Here is a 23,268-nt window from a genome sequence, read left to right as displayed (position 1 = left end):
AAAGGGGGAGCAGGGGGCATTTGGCCCTGGAACCTAATCCACCATTCAACAAGATCATGGCTGATCTCATCGTCTGAGAAACAGGCCCTTTGGCCCATCACACCTATGGTAACCATCAAGTACCTATCTAATCCCACTTACCAGCACTTGGTCCATAGCCAATCATGCCTTGGCGATTCAAGTGCTCATCCAGATGCTTCTTAAATGTTGCGGGGGTACCTGCCGCTACCACGTTGTTGGGCACTTTCCAGATTTCAACCACCTTATGGGCAAAGAGATTGGAACATAGAATATAGATCAGTACAGCACAGGAACAGGCCCTTCAGCCCACGACGTTGTGCCCAACTAATTAAGCTAACGACGCCCAATTACACTAATCCCTTCTGCCTTCACGTGGCCCATATCCCTCCATGCCCTGCTCATTCATGTGCCTGTCCAAGAGCCTCTTAATTGCCTCTGTCGTATCTGCCTCCACCACCACCCCAGGCAGCACATTCCAGGCACCCACCACCCTCTGTGTAAAAAACTTGCCCCACACATCCCCTTTGAACTTTCCCCCTCTCACCTTAAATGAACGCCCTCTGGTATCGAGGGCATGAAGTATCTGGTTTCTTCCTCAGATCCCCTCTAAACCTCTTACTCCTCACAAACCCAGGCCCTCGGGTTTGGCATGCAGGCCTTCATCAGTCAGGGCGTTGGGACGTTATGTTGCAGTTATACAAGATGTTGGTGAGACTGCACGAAGTATTGAGTACACTTTTAGTCGCCCATTGACGGGAAAGACAGCATTAAACTGAAAAGAGTGTAGGGAAGACTTACATGATGCTGCCAGGACTCAAGGGCCTGAGTTATAAGGAGGGGCTGGGTTGACTAGGACTTAATTCCTTGGAATGTAGATTGAGGGGTGAGCTTGTAGATGTGTATAAAATCATGAGTGGTATAGATAGGGTGAACGCACATAGTCTTTTCCCTGGGTAAGTGAATTAAAAATTAGAGAGCATAGGTTTAAGGTGAGAGGGGAAAGATTTGAAAGGGATCTTAGGGGCAATTTCTTCACGCAGAGAGTGCTGTGTATATGGAACGAGCTGCCAGAGGAAGTAGTTGAGACAGGTACATTAATAATATTTAAAAGGTACTTAGACAGGTACATGGATCAGAAAGGTTTAGAGGGATATGGGCCAAATGCAGGCAAATAGGACTAGATTGGTGGCATGGACGAGTTGGGCCGAAGGTCCTGTTTCTGTGCTGTGTTACTCTATAATTCTGTAGCTTGGAATAAAGTTCCAAGTAGTCCTTTTCTTTCCTCGAGCACCCGACAAGTTTTTCCTTCTGCCGATTCCTTTATCTCACTCCTCCTGCACTTGTTGAAGAACCAGCTCCAGGTTTGACATGAAGCACTCTGTCTTACAGCTGTTGGTCATATGTAGGCAATCAACATGTTGGGAAGCAGCAACTCTCAATCAGAGAGAGGTGCGAGAGAATCGCAACCATTGAACACGAGTTCCTTCACGCGCTGGGATTCTGGCACGAGCAGTCAAGACCCGATCGCGATGACTACGTCAAAATAATCTGGGACAGGATTGAAAATGGTAAAGTCATGTGACCTTCTCCAAGCAGGTACCTCAGCGCCAGGGTAGGACACGTAGTCAGGTATTTAATCTGAAGATAAGGAGGAATTTCTTCTCTAAAGGATTGGAGATCACAGAACATTTATGACACAGGAGTGCACCGTTGGGAAGATTGTGTCAAAAAAATGTTTCCCAAACTAATCTAGAGACTGCAGACACTGGAATCGGGAGCAAGAAACAAACCACTGAAGGAAATCAGGGGGGTCAAGCAGCACGTAGGACATCAAACAGTACGGCACAGGAACAGGCCCTTTGGCCCACGATGTTGAGCCGAACTAATTCAACTAGTAATTAAACACCGAACTAAACTAATCCCTTTTGCCTACACAATGTCCACATCCCTCCGTTCTCTGCACACTCAAGTGCCTGTCTGTGGAGGCAAAGGGATAGTCAGCGTTTCAGGTCGAGACCCTGCATCGGGACTGAGAGGGTCGAGGGGAGATGGCCGGTATAAAGAGGAGGGGGGAGGGGTGAGGCAGGAGCTGGCAAGTGATAAGTGGATCCAGGTGAGGAAGGGTTGATTGGAAGATGGAGCCAAGTGGGGAAAGGAAGGGTGGAGAGAGGGTCAGAGGCTGGGAGGTGATTGGTGGAGCCGACATAAGGCTGAGGACGATGGAGTCTGGTGAGTAAGGAAGTAGTTGGGATCAGAAGGGAACAGTCCCTCTCCCGACTGTTCCCATCCACCCATCATCCCTTCGACATTACCTTCCTTCCCTCAGACTCCAGCAGCTGCAGCCTCCTGCGTCTCCACATCACCACACTCCTCCCTTCACCTGGCACCATCTGCGTCCACCTATCACTTGCCAGCCCCTATCTCCCCCCACCCCCTCACCTCTTTATACCGCCTCTCTCCCCTCTACACTCTCAGTCCTGAATGAAGAGTCTTGACCCCAAACGTCGACCATCCATCTGCCTCTACAGATGCTGCCTGACCTGCTGTGTTCCTCCAGCAGTTTGTTTTTCACCCAGACTAATCTCACTTTCCAGAACAGAGCCTCGCATGGTCTTCAAGTGCACATCCAAAGACTATTTGAATGTGCTACCATCCTTTCAGGGCAGTGAGTTCCAAACCTCCAACACTCTCTGGACGAAGTAACGTTCCTCATCTCCCCTCTGATACTATCAATTCTATATATGTCCCTTGGTTTGGCATCTTTCGATGCTCTCCCCCAGACAGCTGTGGTGGCTGAGATATTGAATAGCTTCAAGGCTGAGATAGATTTCCGAACCTTTGGACAATCGAAGGCCACAAGGACTGGGCAAGAACATAGAGCTGAGGCCAAGATCAGGTGACCCACGAGCTTAGTCAGGGATGGACAAGCTGCGAGGAGCTGCTGGAGGAACTCAGCGGGTCAGGCAGCATCTGTGGAGGGAAATGGACCGTCGACGTTTTGGGTTGAGACCCTTCATCTGGGCTGGAAACGGTAGAGGGAAGGTAGGTCGTGTGAAGAGGTGAGGTGGAGGGGTGGGACAAGAGCTGGCAAGCAAAAGGTGGATCTAGGTGAGGAGGGGTTATTGGCAGATGGAGGAGGGAAGGGTAGAAATAGTGACAGAGGCGTCTCATCAAATCACAGATCGGTACAACACAGAAACAGGCCCTCCAACCCATCACATCCAACTCCTGCTTCTAATGTCCTTGCATTCTTAAAGCAGTTGCTTGATCAGTTTTGGTTTCTGTTTACTTAGGTCAAGAACACAATTTTGATAAGTATGACGATAAGTTAAGTATTACTCAAAACATACCGTATGACTACACCTCGGTGATGCACTACGGTTCCAGAGCTTTCACCAAAGGCTCTGAACCAACGATTGTCACCAAGATTGCTGAATTCAGTAACGTGATTGGACAACACATAGAACTCAGCGATTATGATCTCCAAAAAGTCAACCGGCTCTACAACTGCAGTGAGTACTGGTGATTGGGGCAGGGCTGAAACTTGTGCTGGTTCGTGAAGGAAATGGAGACACAGGAGACTGCAGATGCTGGAATCTGGAGCAACACACAAGGTGCTGGAGGGACTCAACGGGTCAGGCAGCGTCTGTGGGGGGAAATGGCGTTTCGGGTCTTGAGTCCAGATGAAGGGTTGCAACATGAAACATCAACTGTCCATTTCCCCCCACAGATGCTGTCTGGCCCGCTGAGTTCCTCCAGCATCTTGTGTGTTGCTGTTAGTGAAGAGTATGTTGGGAAAGATAGAATCATAGAGACATACCGTACAACACAGCCCTTCACTAATGCCATTTTTAAAAATTCTCTCCACATTCTCGTCAATTCCCCCAGAGTCTGGCATTTGGGACAATTTACAGTGGCCAGTTAACTACCTAAAATATAAGTGGATTGGTAGGTTAATTGTTCACCGTAAATTGCCCCTAGTGTGTAGGTGAGTGGTTGAATCTTGGTGGCGAGGGATTTGTTGGGAATACGGGGAGAAGAAAATTAAACGGGATTAATTCAGAATGAATTAGTACTCGATAGTCTGCATGGACTCGGTGGGCCGAAAGGCCAGTTTCTTTGCTGTAGAAGGGCAGTTTCTATCCCGCTGTTATCAGCCTATTCAACTGTCCCCTAGTATGATAAGACGGACTCTTGACCTCACAATCTACTTCGATGCAGCCTTGCACCTTATTGTCTACCTGCACTGCACTTTCTCTGTAACTGTAACACTTTATTCTGCATTAAGTTATTGTTTTCCCTTGTACTGCCTCAGTGCACTGTTGAAGTCAAACGATCTGTATGGATGGCATGCAAAACAAAGTTTTTCATTGTATACCCTGGTACCTGTGACAATAAGAAACCAATTTACCAATGACTGTTCTTTACAAACATTCATTCACCGATTTGAATTTGGTTTTTCCTACTGCCATCAGTGATTTCAACTGATATCACTGGCAAAACAGTTGGGGTTTCTGGATATAACTCTCATTGCTTAATCAGTATGTTTTTGAGGCACCTTTTCCCACAAGTGAGACCCTTATCCCAAGGAGTTTCCAACCTAACGGCCTCAACAGTGATTTCTCTAACTTCTGGTAACCCACCCCTCTTCTTCTACCCAACTTCCCCCCCCCCCCCCCCGACCATCACCCTCTGTCTCCAATTGCCAAGCCAATTTTAGATCCAGTTTCCCAACTTTCCCCGTACCCCATGGGCTGTCATGTGAGACCTTGCCAAAGGCCTTACTGAAGTCCATGTGAATCACACCTACTGCCCTGTCCCTGCAAAAGCAAGGACCTCCCGGTGGCCAGCCACTTCAATTCCACATCCCACTCCCATACTGACGGCTATACACGGCCTCGTCTACTGCTACGTTGAGGCCAGACGCAGGTTGGAGGAACAACACCTCGTATTCCGCCTTGGGAGTCTCCAACTTGACGGCCTCAACATCGATTTCTCCAACTCCCGGTAACCTCTCCCCTTCTTCCCCCCCCCCCCCCCTTGTCTTCCCTCATCTCTGTGGCCCCCTCCCCCATTATCTTTCTCCTTCCCCACCGCCATGACCTGCCCATCTATTCCCCACCTCCTTCCCCTTTATTCCATGGTCTACAGCCCTCTCCTACCGGATTTTACTTCAGCCCTTTGCCTCTTCTACCTCTCAGCTTCTTAGATCTGCCCCCTCCCCCACCCACCTACCTTCCCCTCTCACCTGGACTCACCTGTCACCTGACAGCCTGTGCTCCTCCCCCTCCCCCCACCCTTTTATTCCGGCTTCTGCCCTCTTCCTTTCCAGTCCTGATGAAGGATCTCGACCCGAAACGCCGACTGTTTATCTCCCTCCATGGATGCTGTCTGACCTGCTGATTTCCTCCAGCATTTTGTGTGTGTTGCTGGTATCTTGGGTCCTGCTCTCTGCTGAGTGGAAGCATTTGCTTGGGAATCGTCCAGCTATGGGCAGAGATTCACACAGCGTGTAAACAGGCCACTCGGCCCTCTGTGTTCATTCTGACTCATGGGCACCCATCCACATTAATCGCACCTTCCAGCACCTGGCCCGTAGCCTTCTGCGCCGAGACGACTCAAGTAGTCATCCAGACACTTCTTAAGTGCTGTCAGCGGCTCTGCTTTCACTACTCTCTCAGGCAGTGCGTTCCAGGTACTCACCACTCTCTGGTTGGAAAAAGTTTCCCTCTAAATCTCTTAACTCTTATCCTTAATCTAGGTCCTCAAGGTTTATTCACCTCTGATAAGAGGAAAAGATTGCTGGAGTCTCCTCTACCTGTAGCCCTCATCATTTTATATACCTCAGTCAGGTCTCCTCTTAACCTCCTCTGCTCCCATCTCTCCTCATAACTAAAATGCTCCGGGGACCATCCCGGTGAAACTCCCCTGCACCTTCTCCAGCGCTGGCACACCCTTCCTGTAGTGTGGTGACCAGAACTGCACGCAGTGCTCCAGCTGTGGTCTGACCAAGATTTTATAAGGTTGTAGCATAACCCCCCTGCTCTTATATTCAATGCCCTGACTAATGTCATCCCATATGTCTTGTTAACCATGTTATCCACCTGCACTGCAACCTCCAGGGATCTTTGGACTCACTCGCCAAGGTCCCTTTGTTCCCAATACTCAATACTCCCTGGGATCTTGCCATTCATGGTACATGTCCTGGTCTCATTAGTGCTCCCAAAATGCCTCACCTCACATGTACCAGGATTAAATCCCATCTGCCATTTCTCAGCCCATTTCACCATCACACTGCTCTCACCCTGTAACCTAAGCCTACCCTTTACACGGTCAAGGACTCCACCAATCTTGCTGCAGATCCATGCGATCCCAGCAGAAGATCCACCTCAGTGGGATGGACTTCAGTTCAACAGCCTTGGAACTTGTGGTATTCTGGGCTTCAGACACGGGACCCATGTACATTTGATCACCCACTCACCCCCACTCAGCCCTGTGCAGACGTGCACTCTGTTGATTAACACTGGTAAACCCTGGATGGTTCCCCTAGAGATGGAGTAAACATCACTGCAAGGCCAGGACACGGACTGACTATCCTCGTTACCAAGAGTGGAAACTGAGGGAAAAATACAAGAGCTGGAGAAAATCTGGCATTATTATATCATCTTCCACTCTATCAGAGAATTACAAAGCTCATTACACCCATCATTGTTGTAATGCTGAAAGCACAGGAGCCAATTTGTGTACAGCAAGCTCTCACAACAGGGGAATGACCAGCCAGATGATCTAGTTTTGTGATGTCGATTGGGAGATAAGCATTGGCAAGGACATTGGATTTCTTTTCATTGGTACCTTTGATGTACACCTGGGAGAATGGACAAGGTCTGTTTATCATACAGAGCCATCCAGCATGGAAACAGGCCCTTTGGCCCAACTGGTCCATGCTGACTAAGATCCCCATCTAATCAAGTCCCATATGCCTGCTTTTGGCCCATATCCTTCTCAACCTTTCCTATCCATGTACCTGTCCAAGTATCTTTTAATGTTGTTAATGTACCTGCCTCAACCACTTCCTCTGGCAGCTTGTTCCATATACTGACCACCCTCTGGGTGAAAAAGTTGCCCCTCAGGTTCCTATTAAATCTCTCTCTCTCACCTTAAGCCTTTGCCCTCTAGTTCTTGATTCCCCAACCCTGGGAAAAAGACTGTGCACATTCACCCTATCTATGCTCCTCATAATTTTATACACCTCTATAAGATCACCCCTCATTCTCCTGCACTCCAATGGAAGAAGTCGCAACCTGCTCAACCTCCCTCCATATATCAGTCCCTTGAGTCCCAGCAACATCCTCGTAAATCTCTTCTGCACTCTTTCCAGCTTAATGGCATCTTTCCTACAGCACAGTGACCAAAACTGAACACAGCATTCCATCTGGTTGAGTTTACCAGCTCATTCAGAAGGCGGAACCTCCAACAGTTGCTCTCGTGCTGAACTAGAGTTTTGTGCTCTGGAGTGGAACCTGAACCAACAACCTTCTGGTGGGGAGGGACGAGTGTGAGTTTGACCACCTCTGGCAGTTGAACCTTGAGGCGCATGCATTGTGCATAGACAGGGAGAAGGGATAGATCACAAGACACCCCTATGCACAGTAAGATCTGACAGGCAGCAACATGATCATGGCCTGATAATTAGCTTTAAAGAAGATAGTTGAATATTGTCTGGAGCGCCCAGAGAAAACTGCTCTGTTCTTCCAAGAAATACCACCACTGGACCTTTTAGAGTACTAGAAGCTTTTAAAGCATTATCTATTGGTTTGGAAGCATTTTCTCCAAAGATTCCTGCTCAAGACACGTAATGAAAAGTAAATCAGAAAGCATCCTGCCATTAGAAAAGGTTTAGAGGGATATGGGCCAAACGCAGGCAAATGGGACTAGCTCAGATAGACATCTTGGTCGGCATGGACGAGTTGGGCCAAAGGCCCTGTTTCCGGGCTGTATGTCTCCATGAGCCAGTAGTACTCCTGGCAGAGATAGACAGGACCAGCTCAGGGAAGGGGGATCTTCCTCAATCTTCCTCTCCTATATTCCACACCCTTATCCCCTACCCCCACCCATCCCACAGCCCAAGGCTCTGCTCAGCACCACCCTCAGTGACATGGTCAATCTTAGAACTCCAAAAGGAGCAGAGGGAACCACACACAGTGAGCCTGACGTACTTAGATGCCTTTGTACAGAAGGAGGCATTCACATTCAGGGTTTCAAAGTTAAAACCCTGAAATTGTCTCTTCGATTTTCTCCAGCCCCACAAGCCTTCGAGGTCTTTGTTGTCCTCCAGTTCTTTCATCTTGATCATCGCTGATTTTCCCTGGTCCACCATCGACACCTGTGCCCTTAGCTGCCAGGGCCCCTACCTCTGGAATTCCTTCCCTAAACCGCTGCACCTCTCAACCTTGACCATGTTTAAGACACTATTTCAAATGTAGTTTTTGGTCATCTCTTCTGATAACTCTTTTGGTTTGAAACGAAACATGTTTCAGATGATACAGCTCCTTCTGAGATCCTTGCTGTGTTTCCCAACGTGAATGCAAGTGTAAATGAACACCCAAACAACGACAAATGTGGAAAACGTTATATAATTCCTGACCGCCTGAGTAAATCCAGCAATTTTGACGTTATATAGTTTTTCCAGTATCTGTAGGTTTTTTTGACATTCATTTGGAAAACATAGAAAACATAGAAAACCTACAGCACAATTCAGGCATTTTGGTGCACAAAGCTGTGCTGAACATGTCCCTACCCTAGAAGTTACTAGGCTTACCCATAGCCCTCTATTTTTCTCAGCTCCATGTACCTACCCAAAAGTCTCTTAAAAGACCCTATTGTATCCGCCTCCACCACCGGTGCCGGCAGCCCATTCCACACACTCACCACTCTCTGAGTAAAAAACTTACCCCTGACATCTCCCCTATACCTACTCCCCAGCACCTTAAACCTATGCCCTCTTGTGGCCACCATTTCAACCCTGGGGAAAAGCCTCTGACTATCAATACCTCTCATCATCTTATACACCTCTATCAGGTCCCCCCTCATCCTCCGTCGCTCCAAGTAGAAAAGGCCGAGTTCCCTCAACCTACTTTCATAAGGCATGCTCCGCATTCCAAGCAGCATCCTTGTAAATCTCCTCTGCACCCTCTCTATGGCTTCCACATCCTTCCTGTAGTGAGGTGACCAGAACTGAGCACAGTACTCCAAGTGGGGTCTGACCAGGGACCTATACAGCTGCAACAATACCTCTTGGCTCCTAAATTCAATTCCCCGATTGATGAAGGACAATACACCAAATGCCTTCTTAACCACAGAGTCAACCTGAGCAGCCGCTTTGAGCGTCCTATGGACTCGGACCCCAAGATCCCTCTGATCCTCCTCACTGCCAGGAGTCCTACCATTAAGACTATATTCTGCCATCATATCTTACCTACCAAAATGAACCACATCACACTTATCTGGGTTGAACTGCATCTGCCACTTCTCAGCCCAACTTTGCATCCTACCTATGTCCCTCTGTAACCTCTGACAGCCCTCCAAACTATCCACAACACCCCCAACCTTTGTGTCATCCTTAAACTTACTAACCCATCCCTTCACTTCCTCATCCAGGTCGTTTATAAAGATCACAAAGAGCAAGGGTCCCAGTACAGATCCCTGAGGTACACCACTGGTCACCAACCTCCACGCAGATTACAACCTTTCAACAACCACTCTTTGCCTTCTGCGGGCCAGCCAGTTCTGAATCCACACTGCAATGCCCCCTTGGATCCCATGCCTCCTTACTTTCTCAATAAGCCTTGCATGGGGTACCTTATCAAACGCTTTGCTGAAATCCACATACACTACATCTACTGCTCTCCCTTCATCGATGTGTTTAGTCACATCCTCAAAAAATTCAATCAGGTTCGTAAGGCAGGACCTGCCCTTGACAAAGCCATGCTGACTATTCCTAATCATATTATACCTCTCTAAATGTTCATAAATCCTGCCTCTCAAGATCTTTTGAGACTCTCTGGTCTATAATTCCTTGGGCTATCCCTACTCCCTTTCTTGAATAAGGGAACAACATCCGCAACCCTCCAACCTTCCGGAACCTCTCCCGTCTCCATCGACGATGCAAAAGTCATCATCAGAGGCTCTGCAACCTCTTCCCTCACCTCCCACAGCAGCCTGGGGTACATCTCATCCGGTCCCGGTGCCTTATCCAACTTGATGCTTTCCGAAAGTTTCAGCACCTCCTCTTTCCTAACATCCACATGCTCAAGCTTTCCAGGCCGCTGCAAGTCCTCAATACAATCCCCCAGATCTTTTTCTGTAGTGAATACTGACGTAAGATATTCATTAAGTACCTCCACTATTTCTTCTGGATCCATATACACTTTCCCACTGCTGCACTTGATAGGCCCTATTCTTTCGTATCTTATCCTCTTGCTCTTCATATACCTGTAGAATGCCTTGGGGTTTTCCTTAATCCTGCCCGCCAAGGCCTTCTCATGTCCCCTTCTGGCTCTCCTAATCTCCTTCTTCAGCTCCTTCCTATTAGCCTTATACTCTTCCAGATCTCTAACATTACCTAGCTCTCTGTATCTTTTGTAAGCTTTTCTTTTCCTTTTGACTAGATTTATTATAGCCTTTGTACACCACGGTTCCTGTATCCTCTCATGACTCCCTTGTCTCATTGGAACATGCCTATGCAGAACTCAAATATCCCCTGAATATTTACCACATTTCTTCTGTACTTTTCCCTGAGAACATCTGTTCCCAATCTAATCTTCCAAGTTCCTGCCTGAGAGCCTCATAATTCCCTTTACTTCTCGTAAACACCTTTCTAGTCTGTCTGTTCCTATCTCTCTCCAGTGCTATTGTAAAGGAGATAGAATTATGATCACTATCTCTAAAATGCTCTCCCACTGAGAGAGCTGACACCTGACCAGATTCATTTCCCAATACCAAATCAAGCACAGCCTCTCCTCTTGTAGGCCTATCTACATATTGTGTCAAGAATCCTTCCTGAACGCACTTAACAAACTCCACCCCATCTAAACCCCTCACTGTCTGGAGATGCCAATCGATGTACGGGAAATTAAAATCTCCCATCACAACAACTCTGTTATCCTCACACCTTTCTAGGATCTGCCTCCTTATCTGCTCTTCAATATCCCTGTTACTATTAGGTGGCCTATAAAAAACACCCAGTAAAGTTATTGACCCCTTCTTGTTCCTAACCTCCACCCACAGAGACTCCGTTGACAATCCCTCCACGACGTCCCCCTTTTCCGCAGCCGTGACACTATCTCTGATCAACAGTGCCACTCCCCCACCTCTCTTGCCTCCCTCCCTGTCCTTTTCGAAACATCTAAAACCCGGCACTTGAAGCAACCATTCCAGTCCCTGAGCCATCCAAGTCTCCGTAATGGCCACCACATCATAGCTCCAAGTATTTATCCAAGCTCTAAGCTCACCCGCCTTGTTCACAATATTCCTTGCGTTAAAATAGACACATCTCAAACCTGTCTGAGCACGTCCCTTCTCTATCACCTGCCTATCATACCTAATACTAGCTTTTTTTATTTGAGAGCCAAACACCTCTTCCCTTGTCTCTTCAGTTCAGATCCCACCCCCAACAATTCTAGTTTAAACTCCCCCCTGTAGCCTTAGCAAACCTCCCTGCCAGGATATTGGTCCCCCTGGGAGTCAAGTGCAACTCGTCCTCTTTGAACAGGTCATACCTGCCCCAAAAGAGGCCCCAATGATCCAGAAATCTGAATCCCTGCTCCTTACTCCAATCCCTCAGCCACGCATTTAACCTCCTCCTCATTCTGTTCCTATACCCACTGTCACTTAGCGCAGACATTAACTCGGTAATTACTACCTTTGAGGTCCTGCTTCTCAACTTCCTTCCTAATTCTCTATAGTCTTCTTTCAGGACCTCATTCCTTTACCTACCTATGTCGTTGGTACCAATATGTACCACGACCTCCGGCTGTTCTCCCTCCCCCTTCAGGATATCTTGGATGTGATCTGAAACATCCCGGACCCTGGCACCTGGGAGGCAAACTACCTTCCCAGTTTCTTTCCTGCATCCACAGAATCGCTTGTCTGCCCACCTAACTATAGAGTCCCCTATCACTAGTGCCCTCCTCCCCTACCCTCCTGAGCCACAGGGCCAGACTCTGTGCCAGAGACACTGCCACTGTTAGTTCCCCCAGGTAGGCTGTCTCCCCCAACAGCACTCAAGCAGGAGTACTTATTGTCAAGGGGTACAGCCACAGGGGTATTCTCTAGTACCTGACTCTTCCCCTTCTCCCTCCTGACTGTGACCCACTTGCCTGACTCCCGTGGTCCCGGTGTGACCGCCTGCCTATAACTCCTTTCTATCACCTCCTCATTCTCCCTGACCAGATGCAGGTCATCGAGCTGCATCTCTGGTTCCCTAACACGGTCCCTCAGGAGCTGCAGCTTGACACACCGGGCGCAGACGTAGCCTTCCCGGAGGCAGGGAGACTCCAGGAACTCCCACATCTGACACCAAGTACAGGAAACTGCACTCATACCCCTTCCTTTCCTCAAGTCACCTACCTTTCTGCGCCTCTTTACGCCGAAGCCCCTTGAGCCAAAGCCCAAAACACTCTGCTCCCTCTCACTCCGCTGCCCGCTCTGACGCTGCCCGCTGGATATGGCGGTTTGCATTCTAAACTGCCCATGCCGCGCCTGTGCAGTCTAGCCCCCACTCCTCCCGATTAAAACTTATAAAACACTTAAAACAGAACCTTACAGAAATCCAACCCTAATAATAAAAACCCTATTAAAAAAAATAAAAAAGAAAAACTTATCTGCTCCAAAGTCTTCCGAAGCGAAACCCACGAAGCCTCCCAATTTTTTTCTCTCCTTTTTACATGCTGGGTAAACACACAAGGTTGTCAGTAGGACGGTATCAACTGTGCGCAGTTCTGGTCACCCAGCTATAGGAAGGACGTCATTAAGCTGGAAAGGGGGCAGAAAAGATCCACAAGGATGTTACTGGGACTGGAGGGCTGGAGTTATCAGGAAAGACTGGATAGTCTGGGATTGTTTTCCCTGGAGCGAAGGAGGCTGAGGGATGACTTTATGGAGGTTTATAAAATTATGAGGGCCAGAGATAAGGTGAATGCTCATGGTCTTTTTCCCAGGGTACGGAATTCTAAAACTTGAGGGCGTAGGTTTAAGGTGAGAGGGGAAAGATTTAAAGGGAACCTGAGGGGCAAGTTTTTCCACACAGGGGGTGGTGGGTACATGGAACAAGCTGCCAGAAGAAGTAGAGGCAGGTACGATTACAATGTTTAAAAGGCACTTAGGCAGGTACATGGATAGGAAAGGTTTATAGCGGTTAACTTAACAACATTACAACACCTGCAACCCAGGTTCAATTCCGGCTGCTGTCTGTGAGGAGTTTGTACGTTCTCCCCGTGACTCCGTGGGTTTGCTCTGGGTGCTCTGGTCTCCTCCCACATTCTAAAGATGTATGGGTTAGGAAGTTGTGGGCATGCTATGTTGGCGCCGGAAGCGTAAACTTTCTGATTGAAAACCCTTTGCGGGAACTCTGATGAAGGATCTCAGACCCGAAGCCTTGACTCTGTTTCTCTCTCCACAGATGCTGCCTGACCTGCTGAGTTTTTCTAGTGTTTTCTTTTTTAAGTCACATGAATGCAAGCTCTTGTTGCCAGGTAAACTCTCAGCTTTCTTCCCTTTTATTCCTGGTTAGCCACCTCGCTCAGCTTTTTGGACAGCTGCGGCTTTGAAGGTGAAAATATTTGCGGCATGATACAGGGTCCAGAAGACACCGCAGATTGGCAGCGAGTTTCCCAGGCCCCAGGTGGGCCTTACACTGACTTCACCAACATGGGCAAATGTAGAGGTAAACACTTTCATCATCAGAATTTAACGAGATGTTTTAAACTGTAACAATGTGTAAGTCCAGAATTTGTTTAGTTAATTAAATAACAGCCAGCATCAGCACTACTTCAAGAACACCTCCCAAACAATGCAATCTCTTACTGCCAAGGAGAAAACAGCTGCTACATGGGAACACTGGTCCCTTTAGGGCTCCCTCCAAGTTGCGCATTATCCTGACTTGGAAATTTATCACCCTTCCTTCATGGTTGCTGGGTCTAAATCCTGGAACTTCTCCTCCTGTGGCACAGTGGGAGCATCTTCACCAGGATTCCAGTGGTTCAAGAACATGGCTCACCACCGCCATCTCAAGGACATTGAGGGATGGGTGACAAATGCTGGCCTTCTCAAAGATGTCTCTGTCCCAGAAAAACGAATAACTGATCAATAATTCGGAATCAGAATCAGATTTATTATCGCTGACTTATATGAGGTGAAATTTGATTTTTGTGACAGCTGTACAGTGCAAAGACATAAAATTACTATAAGTTACAAAAATAAATAAATAGTGCAAAAAAAAGGAATAATGAGGTAGTGTTCATGGGTTCATGGACAGTTCAGAAATCTGATGGCAGAGGGGAAGAAGCTGTTCCTGAAACATTGAGTATGGGTCTTCAGGCTCCTGTACCTCCTCCCCGATGGTAGTAATGAGCAGAGGGCATGTCCCAGATGGTGAGGGTCCTTAATGATGGATGCCGCCTTCTTGAGGCACCGCCTCTTGAAGATGTCCTCGATGGCGGGGACGGTTGTGCCCGTGATGGAGTTGGCTGAGTCTACAACCCTCTGCAGCCTCTTGCGATCCTGTGCATTGGAGCCTCCGTACCAGGCTGTGATGCAACCAGTCAGAATGCTCTCCACCATACATCTACAAACGTCTTTGGTGGCGTACTGAATCTCCTCAAACTCATGATCAATGCCATATTTCCTCAGGGACGATGCACTGATAGATGTTATCAGCAGCCAGTCTTGCCCAGAGGGATGGATCCTGGGGAGCAGTCACCTCTATTCCCCGGAGCCTCGCTCCAATTTACAGAGCAACCACATTAGCTGAGCACCAAGTATGACAGTTGTTTGGGAAAAGGCTTTTGGTCTTCTCAAAATGAAACCTCATTGCTCGTGTGTGTGTGGAGGACTTCTGCAGTGTACACCAACCAGATGTGCAGATTTTCATTGTGGATACATGTTGCACAAGTTTATCAATTGCAGATAGCAGCCAGCGCCTGAGAACAGCAGCAAGGAGATCTGGAACCTGAGTGATATGAGGCAGAGGAGACACGAGAGACGGCAGATGCTAGAATCTGGAGCAACAAACAATCTGCTGGAGGAACTCAGTGGGTCAGGCAGCATCTGTGGGGGGGGGGGGGGTGGGTGTGCAGAAGAGTCGACGTTTTGGGTCATGATGGAAGGTTTCGACCCAAAGCATCGACAGTTCCTTCCCCCCTCCACAGATGCTGCTCGACTCGCTGAGTTCCTCCAGCAGGTTGTTTGTTGAAATGAGGGAGAGTCTGAAGAAGCACAAAGACAAGAAGTGTTTCCCGTGAGCATGTCCCTGCTCGTCATCTGAGTGCCGGGGGCAAGGATTGTCTGCGCTGGGTGTAAGAGACCCCTTGATAGAGAGAATCTTCCGAGAAGGAATCTTAAAATTATGAATCAGAATCAGATTTATTATCACTGACATTTGTTGTTTTGCAGCAGCAGTACAGTGCAAAGACATAAAAATCCATAAATTACAAAAATAAATAAATAGTGCAAAAAAGGAATAACGAGGTAGTGTTCATGGGTTCATGGACAGTTCAGAAATCTGATGGCGGAGGGGAAGAAGCTGTTCCTGAATCATTAAGTGTGGATCTTCAGGCTCCTGTACCTCCTCCCCGATGGTAGTCACGAGAAGAGGGCATGTCGCAGGTGGTTAGGGTCCTTAGTGATGGATGCTGCCGGCAAGCCTGGTGACCCTCCACTGCAGTCCCAAAGCAAACAAGGTGGTTCTCGACTCTAGTCTCTAGTTCCAAAGCAAGCCCTCACCCGTAGTCCCAAGGCAGGCCAGGTGGCCTTTCATTCCATAAGACACCAATAGTCAGAGTGGGAAGCCCAGGAATCTCTCACATGGTGCTTTGAAGTTCACCTGCACTGGGTTGTTGGACATAACTGAATGAATACCTGAATTCAATTTTTAAAATGGTTCACTGCCACAGTTTTCAGTGGTCTGCCAGAGATTTAGTGAGGGCATGGAATTCATTTGTGTGTTGTTCACTTGACTGGGGACTCGTACATATGAAGGATAAGATAAGATATCTTTATTAGTCACACGTACATCAAAACACACAGTGAAATACATCTTTTGCGTGGAGTGTTCTGGGGGCAGCCCGCAAGTGTTGCCATGCTTCTGGTGTCAGCATAGCATGCCCACAGCTTCCAGACCTGTAGGTCTTTGGAATGTGGGAGGAAACCGGAGCACATGGAGGCAACCCATGCAGACACGGGGAGAACGTACAAACTCCTTACAGGCAGCGGCTGGAATTGAACCCGGATCGCTGGCGCTGTAATAGTGTTACATTAACCACTACACTACCAGGAGCATCCTCCTACCAGGCTCTTAACAGTGGGTCTGGTGGGTTGCCTGGCTCTTTCATGGCACATGGGATGTCCTGTTGCAGGGTTTCGACCCAAAACTTCGACAATTCCTTTCCTCCCACGGATGCTGCTCGACCTGCTGAGTTCCTCCAGCAGATTGTTTGATGCATTTATCTGAGCCTGGTCCCATGGCAACTCTGCAAGTCCCCTTTTAGCACATGACCCGAATGATAACTCACTCTAACGTGGTTTTAAATTTTTTTTTGCTAATTGCATTACGTTTTTTACCGGTGTCCCAAAGGACATCAGTGTGAAATGGAGCAACAGTTTAATCCACCAAAAAACGGCAAAACCCAATCTCTGGACAAGCACACTTCATTGACGAGGTTTCTTTCCTTTACACGGCAGGTAGTGGGTACTTCATGTACTTCAACACCAGCACAGGCACAGTGGGACAGAAGGCCTTTTTGGAAAGCCGGATATTTTACCCAATGCGCGGCTTCCAATGCCTGCAATTCTATTCCTTCAACAGCGGAAGTGAGAGAGACGAGCTGAACATTTGGGTCAGAGTTTACAATCAAGCTAATCCCAATGGTACTTTAACTAAAATTGGAAGAGTACAAGGTATGTTATTGAAAGGCAAAGAATGTACAAGTTGAACGGTAATAAGAACCTTGTCATAACTGTGGATACGTCTCACTACACATCACAAAGGGATAACTCCTTGGGATAAGGGTCTCACTTGTGGGAAAAGATGCCTCGAAAATATACTGATTAAGCAATGAGAGTTATGTCCAGAAACCCCGACTGTTTTCCCGGTGATATCAGTTGAAGAGATTGGTGGCAGTAGGGAAAACCAAATTCAAATCGGTGAATGAATGTTTGTAAAGAACAGTCATTGGTAAAATGGTAAATTGGTTTATTATTACCGAGGTACAGTGAAATACTTTGTTTTGCATGCCACCCATACAGATACATTGCAACAGTGCATTGAGGTAGTAGAAGGGAAAACAATAACGGAATGCAGAATAAAGTTTTACAATTACAGAGAAAGTGCAGTGCAGTGCAGGCAGACAATAAGGTGCAAGGTCATAACGAGGTAGATTGTGAGGTCAAGAGTCCATTTTATCATACTAGGGGACTGTTCAACAGTCTTACAACAGCGGGATAGAAGCTGTCCTTGAGCCTGGTGGTACGCGCTTTCAGGCTTTTGTATCTTCTGCTCGATGGGAGGGGGGAGAAGAGAGAATGTCTGGGGTGGGTGGGGCCTTTGATTATGTTGGCTGCATTACCGAGGCAGTGAGAAGTGTAGACAGAGTTCATGGAGGGGAGGCTTGTTTCCGATATGTGCTGAGCTGTGTCCACAACTCTCTACGGTTTCTGGTGACCATAAAACTACTGGATTGTTTGGAGGGAAAATTAGTCTAGCTCACTTCAGCCTTTTGCAGAGGGAAATCTACAAAACTGGCCTGGCCCATACATGACTCCAAAGCTAACAATGTAGTTGGCTCTGAAATGGTTCACCAGAAGGTACAGAGTACACTTACGGATGGACAATCAGTGGATAAATAAGATAGGTATCTTTATTAGTCATATTACATTGAAACAGATACATTAGGGACATTTAAAAGACTCTTAGATAGACACACGAATGATAGAGAAATGGGGAGCTATGTTGGAGGGAAGGGTTGGATAGATCTTAGAGCAGGATAAAATGTCGGCACAACATTGAGGGCTGAAGGGCCTGTACTGTGCTGTAATGTTCTATGTTCTATGAAATGCATCTCTTGTGTCGAGTGTTCTGGGGGCAGCCTGCTAGTGTCACCACATTTCCGGCGCCAACGTAGCATGCCCACAACTTCCTATCCCGTATGTCTTTGGAATGTGGGAGGAAACCGGAGCACCCGGAGGAAACTCATGCAGACACGGGGAGAACGTACAAACTCCTTACAGACAGTGGCCGGAATTGAACCTGGGTCACTTGGCGCTGTAATAACGTTATGCTAACCACTACACTACCGTGCCTGGCTTCTCCGGTGACATCCAGTTATTTGAAATGGCTTTTAGATTTTAGAAAATAAAATGGTTAAAATTTTGTTTCTTGTAACAGGTGTAGGTCTGAATCACTGGCAGATTCATCACGTCAGCCTACGTGTCTCTGGGAAGTTTCGTGTTGTCTTTGAAGGGGTGAAGCAAGTTGCATCCTCCGATGGGGGCATTTCCATCGATGACATCAACCTCTCAGAAACCCACTGCCCTACCCATGTGTGGCCCATCAGGAACTTCACCAACATTCTGAACTCAAGCCCGTCAGGATTCCCAGGCGTTATCCATAGCCCAAGATATTACTCCCGTGAAGGATATGCATTTCAAATCAGTCTCTACGTAAATGGTACAAATGAGCGTCCCTTCTACCTTGGTGTGTTCTTGCACTTGGTCAACGGTGTTCATGATGACCGTCTAAAATGGCCATGCCCATGGATGCAAGGGACCATGCTCTTGATGGATCAACACCCTGACATCAGGCGACGCATGTCCCACCAGAGATCTGTGACCACGGACCCGAATAGGACCCAAATAATAGGTCAGTCCATATCTTGCTTAGCCTTGCTTCATGTGGTCCCAGTGGAAGCACACTAATGGCTGTCTGATTTGGTTTATAGGCAACCAAATATCCTTCTTCTGGGACAGGCCTGATAAAGTGGGATATCTAGTGAGAGAACCAGATGGCACCCAGTATTATCGGGGACCTGGCTTAGGAATCAGTACCTTTTTATCGCATGAAAGGCTGAAAAGTAGAGAGTTTGTCAAGGGAGATGATGCATATTTCCTATTAACCATGGAAGGTATGACTATTTTCTGGACTCTGCTTCTTACACTTAAATATTGCATCCATCAGATAATGCCCGTCTACAACAAGGTCCCACTGGTGTTTGTGCTTTAATTGGTATAAAATCAGAAAATGCTGAAAATACTTAGCAAATCCGGCAGCATCTGAAGTGAACGGTAAAGTTAACGTTTCAAGTTGACGATCTTGAGAAAATGTGCTGAATCTGTCGTGCAGAACCTACCAAATGTGATTGTACGATAAGATATTTGTGCTGTTCTTTGAACTTTCAGATGCATCTCACCTTATCGCCACTCAACCTACACCATCAGTTCCCAGTCACCCCGCCACCAACATGCCCACGCCTACGTCCAATCCTATTGCCACCTTGACTAGCAAGCTAGCAACTGACAAGCCCGCAACTGACAAGCCCGCAACTGACAAGCCAGTGACCGATATCCTAGAATCATGCACTGACTTTCAATGTGAAAATGAAGGAGTCTGCACTGTACTGAAGGGAGAACCTGAGTGCAGGTAATTGCTTTTATTATTATACAATATTCCAATTAGAGTGATGACTTTAATTGCCATTAACTTTAAAGTACTTGATTTATATGCGTTTAGTGACTTTAGGATGCTTTACAATCAATCAAATGGACCCTGATGTAAATTTGGTAAATTGGTTTATTGTCACATGTACCAACGTAAATTAACAATATTAAACAGTGTTTTGCATGCCATCCATACAGATCATTTCATCACATCAGTGCATTGAGGTAGTATAAGAGAAAAGTAATAACAGAATGCAGAAAAAGAACAGTGCAGGCAGACAATAAGGTGCAAGGCCATGATGTGGTAGATTGTGAGGTCAGGAGTCCATCTTATCGTACTAGGGGACCGTTGAATTGTCTCATAACAGCGGGATAGAAGCTGTCCTTGAGCCTGGTGGTACGTGCTTCCAGGCTTTTGTATCTTCTGCCTGACGGGAGAGGGGTGAAGAGAGAATATCTGGGGTGGGCGGGGTCTTTGATTATGCTGGCTGCTTTACCAAGGCAGCGGTAAGTGTAGACAGAGTCCATGGAGGGGAGGCCGGTTTCTGTGATGTGCTGAGCTGTGTCCACAGCTCTCTGCAGCTTCTTGCAGTCCCGGGCAGAGCAGTTGCTGTACCAAGCCGTGATGCATCCAGATAGGACACTTTCTATGGTGCATCGATAAAAGTTGGTGAGGGTCAAAGGGGACATGCCGAATTTCCTTAGCTTCCGGAGGAAGTAGCTTTCTTGGCTATGTAACATAGTAAATGTGGCAACCAATTTCTGCACAGCAAGCTCCCACAATGAGAACTTACCATTTTGGTGAGATATAAATACTGGCTGTGATCCCAGCCAGAATTCCTGTTTGTGTAATGCCAAAGGATCTTTTACCTGGGAGAGTAGACGGGCCCCTGATGTGATGCCTCATCCAAAGCACAGCAAGTCTGAGAGTGCACAGCCTACATCCTTTTTTAAACAGTGGCGTGACATTTGCTGTCTTCCAACCCGTGTCTGTGTTGCAACATTCCCCATGGAATACTCGTAAATATACTTTATCCAAAGCCAAAGTCAAGTTCATTGTCATCTGCACAAGTCCATGTGTGCACAGGTGCAATGAAAACCTTACACGCAGCAGCATCACGGGTGTAGAGCATCAGATAAGCAGCATTCACAAGAAAAACATAAATTAAACATAAATTATACACAATTTTTACAAGAAACCACAATTAGAACAGAAAAAAACAAAGTCCATTTTGGTGCACAGTGGTCACGGTGCTACTAAACTGTAGTGATTGGGATTGTGCCGGTTGGTTCAAGAACTGAATGGTTGAAGGGAAGTAGCTGTTCCTGAACCTGGTGGTGTGGGACTTCAGGCTTCTGTACCTCCTGCCCGATGGGGAGCTGCGAGAAGATATCATGGCCCAGATGGTGGGGATCCTGGATGATAGATGTTGCCTTCTTGAGTTGGGAGAGATGTGCCCATGATGTATTGGGCTGAGTCCACTACTCTCTGCAGATTCTTATGTTCCTGTGCATTCGAATTGCTGATAGTCGAAGCCAAGTAAAAATTCTATCTTTCTCACCTATGCCAGAACCAGAGTACTGTGTACGATTCAGGTCACCACACTTTAGGGAAGGTGTGATTGCAACTGGGGAAGATGCAGAGATGCAAAGGTGTTGTCAGTGCTGGAAAGTTACAAGCATGAGGACAGATAATATGGGATGAGCTGCTTTCTTTCAAACATTGGGGGCGTGGGGGGAGGGGGTGTGAAATCTAACCAAAGTGTTTAAATTTACAAAAGACCTCGACAGAGATAATTGTTAGAGCCTATTTTCCTTAGCTTCGAATTCAGCAACTGGAGGGCATAGATTTAAAGTAAATGGTAAAAAGATTTCAAGGCTTTGAGGACAAATTATTTCATTCAACCTCATTGCCTCAAAGGCTGGTGAAGGCAGAATCCCTGACCAGATTTAAAAACTACTTGGATGTCCATCTGAAGAGACGTGACCAGCAGGGCAATGAATCGAGATCGACGAGGTTGGGTTAGTCGCAATAATCCTTCCTTGGTTGGCGTGGACAAGTCAAGTCGAGTTTATTGTCATGCGCAGAAGTACAGCGAGGTTCAGGTCCAATGATACACTTGCTTGCAGCAGCATCGCAGGCACGTAGAGTTGGAGAACACAAAATAAATTACACATAACTTATACAAGAGGGTGAAGAAAAACACTGTGTAAAGCAAGACATTGGTGCAAAAATGCACTCATAAGCAAGTCCATGGTCCGTAGTGTCCCGTTGCTGATGTAGGGTTAGGGTTGTGCAGGTCAGTTCAAGAACCTGATGGCTGTAGGAAAGTAGCTGTTCCTGAACCTGGTGGTGTGGGACTTCAGGCTTCTGTACCTCCTGCCCGACGGTTGCAGCGAGAAGATGGCACGGCCCGGATGGTGGGGATCTTTGATGATGGATGCCACCTTGAGGCAGCACCTCCTGTAGATGCTTTCAATGGCAGTGAGGGCTGTGCCTGTGATGGACTGGGCTGTGTCCACTACACTCTGCAGCCTCTTGCGTTGGAATTGCTATACCAGGCCGTGATGCAACAAGTCAGGATACTTTCAACAGTGCATCTGCAGAAGTTAGAGTATTTGGTGACATGCCAAACCCCCTTAAGCTTTGAAGAAAGTAGAAGCGCTGGGCTGCCTTCTTGGTGATTGCATCTATCTGCTGGGTCTAGGACAGGTCCTCCAAGAGGAATCTGAAGCTGCTGACTCTCTCCACTGCCGACCAACCAATGAGAATTGGCTCGTGGTTTCCCTCTATGCCACAGATGACTGTGATTTCACACAGTATTTGTGCGGCTCAGGGTTTGGTGACGTAAGATGGGGGATAAAAGCTGGTGTTAACTAGTTGAGCCAAATAGTCTGTCAGAGCTAAATCCAACTGTTGTTTTACAGGTGTCAAACAGGTGACAGTTGGTGGTATTCGGGCAAATACTGCGAGAACCTCGGTAAACAACAGGATACCGTTCTAATTGCAGTGACCTCGTCTGTAGTCATCTTTGTCGCCATGCTTCTGATCACACTGCTCACTGCATACTGCCTGAGGTGAAAATACCTCAGTGAATGATTTCTGGCAAAGGAGTCAGTGCAGCCAACGTGAGTGTTCAAAATTGATCTGTAAAGAATAAGTTTGTGCAAATCCCGTATTTAAACGTTTCATGTGCAAACGCTGGAAATTGATGGGAAGCTTCACCCAGTGATCATTGGTAATTGGCATAAAGGGGTGCAGGGGTCGGTGAGTGGTGAATGGCCAACACAGTGGTTCAATGGGCACTCCATTGATTTGCG

The 23,268-nt window shown here is 47.3% G+C and overlaps 1 protein-coding gene across 1 annotated transcript in view; it reads left to right on the top strand.

Annotated features, from left to right (window-relative positions):
- The window catches only part of LOC127574427 (meprin A subunit beta-like), a 44,488-nt gene extending 21,459 nt beyond the window's left edge, over positions 1 to 23,029 (top strand). The window contains exons 7-14 of the mRNA XM_052023433.1: positions 1,411 to 1,589; positions 3,315 to 3,533; positions 13,811 to 13,963; positions 16,978 to 17,193; positions 18,680 to 19,153; positions 19,233 to 19,415; positions 19,690 to 19,930; positions 22,876 to 23,029. Coding sequence (XP_051879393.1) covers positions 1,411 to 1,589; positions 3,315 to 3,533; positions 13,811 to 13,963; positions 16,978 to 17,193; positions 18,680 to 19,153; positions 19,233 to 19,415; positions 19,690 to 19,930; positions 22,876 to 23,029 — 1,819 coding nt within the window. The remainder of the gene's footprint in view (positions 1 to 1,410; positions 1,590 to 3,314; positions 3,534 to 13,810; positions 13,964 to 16,977; positions 17,194 to 18,679; positions 19,154 to 19,232; positions 19,416 to 19,689; positions 19,931 to 22,875) is intronic.
- Positions 23,030 to 23,268: the final 239 nt, after the last annotated feature.

This window comes from Pristis pectinata, chromosome 9 (assembly GCF_009764475.1).
Source record: "Pristis pectinata isolate sPriPec2 chromosome 9, sPriPec2.1.pri, whole genome shotgun sequence".
NCBI lineage: Eukaryota > Metazoa > Chordata > Chondrichthyes > Rhinopristiformes > Pristidae > Pristis > Pristis pectinata.
Note: the sequence above shows the minus strand (reverse complement) of the source record. Positions and strands in the feature narration are given on the sequence as shown.